This window comes from Triticum aestivum, chromosome 1D (genome assembly GCF_018294505.1).
Source record: "Triticum aestivum cultivar Chinese Spring chromosome 1D, IWGSC CS RefSeq v2.1, whole genome shotgun sequence".
Lineage (NCBI taxonomy): Eukaryota > Viridiplantae > Streptophyta > Magnoliopsida > Poales > Poaceae > Triticum > Triticum aestivum.
Genome location: NC_057796.1, coordinates 376651547 through 376660765, shown reverse-complemented (window position 1 = coordinate 376660765; position 9219 = coordinate 376651547). Strand labels below are relative to the sequence as shown.

At 47.7% G+C, this 9219-nt stretch overlaps 1 protein-coding gene across 1 annotated transcript; it reads left to right on the top strand.

Moving 5' to 3' along the window:
* On the top strand, positions 1-4278 carry LOC123182197 (auxin transporter-like protein 2). The gene is made up of 8 exons (XM_044594694.1): positions 1-270; positions 402-620; positions 729-914; positions 1291-1403; positions 1490-1673; positions 1803-1900; positions 3256-3721; positions 3831-4278. The coding sequence occupies exons 2-8, from the start codon at positions 420-422 to the stop codon at positions 4065-4067; spliced, it is 1485 nt and encodes a 494-aa protein (XP_044450629.1). The 5' UTR covers positions 1-270; positions 402-419; the 3' UTR covers positions 4068-4278.
* Positions 4279-9219: the final 4941 nt, after the last annotated feature.

The following is a 9219-nucleotide window of genomic DNA, read 5'->3' as shown; positions in this document are numbered from 1 at the left end:
TCGCCTCCCACCCTCCTCACTCGACACCTAGCGAGAGAAGTGAGGCGGAGCCGGGGAGGCCGGGAGAAGAGGACGCCGCGGCCGCGAGGGGGAAGGAAGACCCGGCCGAGAGGCGGAGCTGCGGGATCCCGAGAAAGCCGCGGCGAAGTAACTGCACCCACTCTGCTGCCAACTCTGCAGTTTCGGCCGCGGGCGGCCTGCCAGTGCCAGATAGCAGCACAGTTAATTCCGCCGGCGCCTTGCAGCTTTACTCCCCCTCTCCGGCGACAGGTTGGTGCTGGCTGCTACTAGTAATTTACTACTGCCGTGCATATATAGCCACCGGCCGGTGCGTGTGTTCCTCTGTTCCCTGCAGCCATTGTTACATCGGGTTCTTGGTTTCCTTCCTGTCGCGTGCGTAGAGAGAAAAAAAAGGGAGGATGGTGCCGGGGGATCACGCGGAGGAGTCCATCATGGCCATGGCGGACGGCGGCCACGGCGGCGGCAAGGAGGGGGCGCGCGTGATGGACGGCGGCGAGGAGTCGGAGCGCGGGCACGGCGACGGCGGGTTCACCGTGAAGGACATGCTCTGGCACGGCGGGTCCGTGTGGGACGCCTGGTTCAGCTGCGCCTCCAACCAGGTACGTACGTCCGTCGCATCCATCTTCTTCCCCGTCGCTTCGCTTCGCAACGAAGAGGCCTCATCGCCGGTCCGGATCGGATCCGCGTGGGTGTGTGCGTGAGTGCAGGTGGCGCAGGTGCTGCTGACGCTGCCCTACTCCTTCTCGCAGCTGGGGATGGCCTCCGGGCTGGTGCTGCAGGTGTTCTACGGCCTCATGGGCAGCTGGACCGCCTACCTCATCAGCGTCCTCTACGTCGAGTACCGCGCCCGCAAGGAGAGGGAGGGCGTCAGCTTCAAGAACCACGTCATCCAGGTCGGACTCCACTCCACTCCACTCTGCCTCAGTCAGTTTTTCAGTTTCCATCTTTCTTCTCCGGCTTTCCGGCACCCGTTTCTAGTCTGTACCGGAATTGGATCCCTCCGTCCGCTCGCGATCGTGATGCTCTGGAGTTGGGGACGAAAAGGCGCTTTGCGTGCTGTGTGCTGTGGACTTGACCAGTTCCTTATCGCTGAAGCAAAACCGCAATGGGATAGGCATTCATGCATGCATTGCATGCACCCATCCGTATCCATCCTTACATCAAACTCGAATGCACTAGTCCCTGAATTCTTATGTTTCCTAGGAGTACTGAATTGAATTGATTGCTTTTCTCTCTCTCTCTCTCTCTCTCTCTCTCTCTGGGATACAGTGGTTCGAGGTTCTGGACGGGCTGCTGGGCCCGTACTGGAAGGCGGCCGGGCTGGCCTTCAACTGCACCTTCCTGCTCTTCGGCTCCGTCATCCAGCTCATCGCCTGCGCAAGGTTCATCCCTTTCCTACAGTAGCATGTACGTACGTATTATGTTGGAGATGAACTGACTCGTGGAAGAAACGACGTATGGCACGCAGTAACATCTACTACATCAACGACCGGCTGGACAAGCGGACGTGGACCTACATCTTCGGGGCCTGCTGCGCCACCACCGTCTTCATCCCCTCCTTCCACAACTACCGCATCTGGTCCTTCCTCGGCCTCGGCATGACCACCTACACCGCCTGGTACCTCACCATCGCCGCCGCCGTGCACGGCCAGGTACGCACGCACGCTCACTCATTTGTCCCAACATCACTACAAGCCAGCATCCCTTGTTGGTGATCGGCACACGGGTTCACACTACGCTAACCAACGACGACACTGACGATGTCTTTCTGTCGGTCGCAGGTCCCCGGCGCCAAGCACTCGGGCCCCAACAGCCTCATGCTCTACTTCACCGGCGCCACCAACATCCTCTACACCTTCGGCGGCCACGCCGTCACCGTGTAAGTACTACAAAAACAATCTAAAACCTGGCTACGGTTGCTGAATTATTAGTGCACCACAGACCACACCAGTATCTATCTATCGTCTGCGCTTTCACCTGGTGCAACTTTTGCATAGTGCTGTGTTGGGAGGTCGTGGATAGAGTTGAAAACTGAAAATCTAGTGCTGGTCGTTTCCACTGCATCGTTCGTTGGTCCCCCACCTCCTGCCCAACTTGACTGGCATGATGAGTGACATCTTGTAGAGAATTGCTTTGTAGATGAGGGCAAAACATACCGATCCCGATGTTCGAGTTAAAAATGTTTCGCGGTTCGTGGAGAACCAGCTGTCTTAGCTTCTTACCGTCGGTAGGCAGGCACTAAAGCCAGCTGCTAGCTAGGTGATGAACACTTACAGTCCTACTCGATTAGTGCCCTCTGCTAGGCACTAACTATGAATTTCAATACTCCTCCTCATGAGCAAGCCTTTATTCCCCCATCGTTCATTCCCTAGCTGATCCCCATTTCTTAATATATGACTGCTCCATCCATGATGATCCTCGAGTCGCGACTAATGATTATGGCCAACGCGATCGAGGAATAATCGGTGCCGGTATGTGCGGTGTTCAAACTCCCGGTTGTTAGTTGGAGTGGCCTTTGTCTTAAGAAATTCGGCGGCGTTTTCTTTTTCGGTGATAGAAATGCTCTTTCAAGTCTAGGGATTAGATGATGTGGACCGGCTTCCATTTAGCTAGTGCGGAGTTCACATCAAGTAAAACCAAATCGGTCCTCTTGCGGGCCATCGCTTGTCTATAATTCCGAGTCTATTAGTAGCAACTAGCAACCTTTGATTAGTGGAGACAAAGGCGCCACAATGGCCTACTTTGGGTATTCCATCCAAAATCCTTCTGTTTGAGTGCTTGACAAATGGCAATGGCCCTTCTCATTTGCCATTCCTTGCTATATAAGCTATTCAAGGATGCATTTGGCCTTGATAATAGCCTTGAAAACTGGGTGAGAGTTGAAAGTCGGGCGAGATTCCTCACGGACGTCTCCATCCTCCTAAATGTCCTCCTGACTAGGAGAAGCACTGCTTTTCATTCCATCAACCGTAAAGCATATAGGTGTACGTAGTACGCTAATTCCAAAGGGTTTATATTCGCATTATGTATGTTTTTTTTCTCGAAAAGATTCTACTCTCTATGTAACTGCCTGCCGTTATGATAAGATGATCAGTTTCTTTTCTTTTTTTTGGTAATAATTAACTGATCGATCAGGCAATATGTTGCTTCCACGAAATTGTTCATGCAGTGTACTTGGAACAGCCCAATATTTTTGTACATAGAAAGTGACTTTGGCTGTGCGCATGCATGCAGAGAGATCATGCACGCGATGTGGAAGCCGCGCAAGTTCAAGTACATCTACCTGGTGGCGACGCTGTACGTGTTCACGCTGACGCTGCCGTCGGCGTCGACCATGTACTGGGCGTTCGGCGACGCGCTGCTCACGCACTCCAACGCCTTCTCGCTGCTCCCAAAGTCCGGGTGGCGCGACGCGGCGGTCATCCTCATGCTCATCCACCAGTTCATCACCTTCGGCTTCGCGTGCACCCCGCTCTACTTCGTGTGGGAGAAGGCCATCGGCATGCACCACACCGGCAGCGTCCTCCGGCGCGCGCTCGCGCGGCTCCCCCTCGTCCTCCCCATCTGGTTCCTCGCCATCATCTTCCCCTTCTTCGGGCCCATCAACTCCGCCGTCGGCGCGCTCCTCGTCAGCTTCACCGTCTACGTCATCCCCGCCGTCGCCCACATGCTCACCTACCGCTCCGCCCACGCCAGATTGGTAAGCTTGCTTGTCTTCGTCCACGTCCATTAGCGCGCGCCGTGTCGGCCGGTATTACATGCTCTTGTGTTGACGTGGTGTTTCTCTTGGGTGCGATGCAAATCAACAGAATGCGGCGGAGAAGCCGCCGGCGTTCCTGCCGAGCTGGAGCGGGATGTTCGTGGTGAACGCGTTCGTGGTGGCGTGGGTGCTGGTGGTCGGGTTCGGGCTCGGCGGCTGGGCGAGCGTGTCCAACTTCGTCAAGCAGATCGACACCTTCGGGCTCTTCGCCAAGTGCTACCAGTGTCCCCCGAGGGCGCACCTCCCGGCAGCGGGGTCGCCCCTGTCAGCGCCGGCGCGCCACTAGCGCACGCCGTCGAGCAGACCGTGGCAATGTGCCAGCCGGACAGAAGAAGCTCCGGTCGATCCGTGCACCAGAGTTCCGGCTTTAATTTGTTGCTAGTTACTGGTCGCCTTGCGATATAGCACTACAAACCTTCTAGAGTGTTACTGCAGCTAGCATAGTAGAACAGCCCTCCGTGTTTGTCACTGGCTATATCATATAACAGCATAGCCGGACCTCTCGTATCCGTCTCAAATGCCCGGGCAGGCCATCTGGTCACTGACCGGTCAAAAATAAATCAACCCAATCAGACCTCTCAAACCACGGGCAAACGCCCGGGCTGACCGGCACCCCTCATATCCAGTCCAAATTGGCAGATATGAGGGCACGTCTGGGCGCGTCCGCCTGACAAGCCCGACCCACCAACGACCCCACAAAAACCCACAATTCGGGAGGCTAGTTCAAACCCTAACTCACTCTCTCCCTCTCTCTCACTTCGTCCACTCTTCTCCCTCTTCGATTCCGATCCCATCCACCATGATGAGCAGCTCCGGCAGTGACTCTGGCTCGGAGCTCGACTACGAGGAGATGGCCCTCCGCATTGCGCTGGAGCGGTTCAAGGTGGAGACCGGCGGCAACTCTAGATCTGGAGTGTCGCCGCAGCTACCGCACCGGCCCGCGCGCAGCGACGCAAGGATAGCACAGTCCACGCCGGCCCCTGCTACCTCTTGAGCACTGCGTTGGTTTTCCCTTAAAGAGGAAAGGGTGATGCAGTAAAGTAGCGTAAGTATTTCCCTCAGTTTTTGAGAACCAAGGTATCAATCCAGTAGGAGGCCACGCTCGAGTCCCACACACCTACACAAACAAATAAGAAGCTTGCAACCAACGCAATAAAGGGGTTGTCAATTCCTTCACAGCCACTTACAAAAGTGAGATCTGGTAGAGATGATAAGATAATATTTTTGGTATTTTTATGATAAAGACTAAAAGTAAAGAAAGCAAAATAAACGGCGCCAGAAATAGCTTGTTGGCGGGAGATTAATATGATAGAAAATAGACCCGGGGGCCATAGGTTTCACTAGTGGCTTCTCTCAAGATAGCATAAGTATTACGGTGGGTAAACGAATTACTGTCGAGCAATTGATAGGATTGAGCATAGTTATGAGAATATCTAGGTATGATCATGTATATAGGCATCACGTCCGTGACAAGTAGACCGACTTCTGCCTGCATCTACTACTATTACTCCACACATCGACCGCTATCCAGCATGCATCTAGAGTATTAATTTCATAAGAACAGAGTAATGCTTTAAGCAAGATGACATGATGTAGAGGGATAAACTCATGCAATATGATATAAACCCCATCTTTTTATCCTCGATGGCAACAATACAATATGTGCCTTGCTGCCCCTACTGTCACTGGGAAAGGACACCGCAAAATTGAACCCAAAACTAAGCACTTCTCCCATTGCAAGAAAGATCAATCTAGTAGGCCAAACCAAACTGATAATTCGAAGAGACTTGCAAAGATAACCAATCATACATAAAAGAATTCAGAGGAGATTCAAATATTGTTCATAGATAATCTTGATCATAAACCCACAATTCATCGGATCTCGACAAACACACCGCAAAAAGAAGAGTTACATCAAATAGATCTCCAAGAGAGTCGAGTAGAACTTTGTATTGAGATCCAAAGAGAGAGAAGAAGCCATCTAGCTAATAACAATGGACCCGAAGGTCTGAGGTAAACTACTCACACATCATCAGAGAGGCTATGGTGTTGATGTAGAAGCCCTCCGTGATCAATGCCCCCTCCGGCGGAGCGCCGAAAAAGGCCCCAATATGGGATCTCACGGGTACAGAAGGTTGCGGCGGTGGAAATAGGGTTTTGGCTCCGTATATGATGTTTCCAGGGTATATGAGTATATATAGGCGAAGGAGGTCGGTCAGGAGAGCTACAAGGGGCCCACGAGGGTGGACGGCGCGCCCCTTGCCTCGTGGCCTCCTCGTTGATTGCTTGACGTCCACTCCAAGTCCTCTGGATCACGTTTGTTCCGAAAATCACGTTCCCGAAGGTTTCATTCCGTTTGGACCCCGTTTGATATCCTTTTCCTTCGAAACACTGAAATAGGCAAAAAAACAGCAATTTGGGCTGGGCCTCCGGTTAATAGGTTAGTCCCAAAAGTAATATAAAAGTGTATAATAAAGCCCATTAAACATCCAAAACAGAATATATAATAGCATGGAACAATAAAAAATTATAGATACATTGGAGACGTATCAAGCATCCCCAAGCTTAATTCCTACTCTTCCTCGAGTAGGTAAATGATAAAAACAGAATTTTTGATGTGGAATGCTACTTGGCATAATTTTCAATGTAATTCTCTTATTTGTGGCATGAATATTCAGATCCGAAAGATTCAAGATAAAAGATTAATATTGACATAAAAATAATAATACTTCAAGCATACTAACTAAGCAATTATGTCTTTTCAAAATAACATGGCCAAAGAAAGTTCATCCCTACAAAATCATATAGTTTGGTCATGCTTCATTTTCGTCACACAAGAATGCTCTCATCATGCACAACCCCGATGACAAGCCAAGCAATTGTTTCATACTTTAGTAATCTCAAACTTTTTCAACTTTCACGCAATATATGAGCGTGAGCCATGGATATAGCACTATGGGTGGAATAGAATATGATGATGGGAGTTATGTGGAGAAGACAAAAAAGGAGAAAGTCTCACATTGACGCGGCTAATCAACAGGCTAGGGAGATGCCCATCAATTGATGTCAATGCAAGGAGTAGGGATTGCCATGCAACGGAAGCACTAGGGCTATAAATATATGAAAGCTCAACAAAAGAAACTAAGTGGGTGTGCATCCAACTTGCTTGCTCACGAAGACCTAGGGCATTTGAGGAAGCCCATTGTTGGAATATACAAGCCAAGTTCTATAATGAAAAATTCCCACTACTATATGAAAGTGAAAAAACAAAAGACTCTCTATCATAAAGATCATGGTGCTACTTTGAAGCACAAGTGTGGAAAAAGGATAGTAGCATTGCCCCTTTTTTTCTTTTTGTTTTTCTTTTGGGCCTTCCTTTTTTTTATTTGGCCTTTCTCTTTTTTTGGGACAATGCTCTATGAATGATGATCATCACACTTCTATTTATTTACAACTCAATGATTACAACTCGATACTAGAACAAAGCATGACTCTATATGAACACCTCCGGCGGTGTACCGGGATGGGCAATGAATCAAGAGTGACATGTATGAAATAATATGCATGGTGGCTTTGCCACAAATACGATGTCAACTACATGATCATGCAAGGCAATATGACAATGATGAAGCGTGTCATGATAAACGAAACGGTGGAAAGTTGCATGGCAATATATCTCGGAATGGCTATGGAAATGCCATAATAGGTAGGTATGGTGGCTGTTTTGAGGAAGATATAAGGAGGTTTATGCGCGATAGAGCGTATTGTATCACGGGGTTTGGATGCACCGGCGAAGTTTGCACCAACTCTCAAGGTGAGAAAGGGCAATGCATGGTACCGAAGAGGCTAGCAATGATGGAAGGTTGAGAGTGCATATAATCCACGGACTCAACATTAGTCATAAAGAACTCACATACTTATTGCAAAAATCTACAAGTCATCAAAAACCAAGCACTACGCGCATGCTCCTAGGGGGATAGATTGGTAGGAAAAGACCATCGCTCGTCCCCGACCGCCACTCATAAGGATGACAATCCAAGAACACCTCATGTTTCAAATTTGTTACACAACGTTTACCATACGTGCATGCTACGGGACTTGCAAACTTCAACACAAGTATTTCTCAAATTCACAATTACTCAACTAGCACAACTTTAATATCACTACCTCCATATCTCAAAACAATAATCAAGTATCAAACTTCTCTTAGTATTCAACGCACTTATAAGAAAGTTTTTACTAATATTGGATGCCTATCATATTAGGACTAATTTCACAATTTAAGCAAATTATCATGCTGTTTTGTAGGACTCTCAAAATAATATAAGTGAAGCATGAGAGAATCAATAATTTCTATAAAACAAAACCACCACCGTGCTCTAAAATATATAAGTGAAGCACTAGAGCAAAAACTATATAGCTCAAAAGATATAAGTGAAGCACATAGAATATTCTAATAAATTCCGAATCATGTGTGTCTCTCCCAAAAGATGTGTACAGCAAGGATGATTGTGGTAAACTAAAAGCAAAGACTCAAATCATACAAGACGCTCCAAGCAAAACACATATTATGTGGTGAATAAAAATATAGCTTCAAGTAAAGTTACCGATGGATGAAGACGAAAGAGGGGATGCCTTCCGGGGCATCCCCAAGCTTTGGCTTTTTGGTATCCTTGGATTTACCTTGGGGTGCCTTGGGCATCCCCAATCTTAGGCTCTTGCCACTCCTTGTTCCATAATCCATCAAATCCTTACCCAAAACTTGAAAACTTCACAACACAAAACTCAACAGAAAATCTCATGAGCTCCGTTAGCGAAAGAAAACAAAACACCACTTCAAGGTACTGTAATGAACTCATTCTTTATTTGTATTGGTGTTAAACCTACTGTATTCCAACTTCTCTGTGGTTTATAATCTATTTTACTAACCATAGACTCATCAAAATAAGCAAACAACACACGAAAAACAGAATCTGTCAAAAACAGAACAGTCTGTAGTAATCTGTAACTAACGCAAACTTCTGGAACTCAAAAAATTTACCAAAATAGGAAGACCTAAATAATTTGTTTATTGATCTTCTGCAATTGGAATCAGTATTTTATCACGTTCTGGTGATTTTTAACAATTGTTTTCGTGAACAGAAAATTCTGAAATTTTCAGCAAGATCAAATAACTATCATCCAAGAAGATCCTATAGGTTTTATTTGGCACAAACACTAATTAAAACACAAAAACAAATCTAACCAGAGGCTAGATAAAAGATTTATTCCTAAACAGGAGCAAAAAGCAAAAAAAAAAAAATTGGGTTGCCTCCCAACAAGCGCTATCGTTTAACGCCCCTAGCTAGGCATTGATAATTTTAATGATGCTCGCATAAAAGATAAGAATTAAAGTGCAAGAAGAGCATCATAAAACACGTAACAAACACATCTAAGTC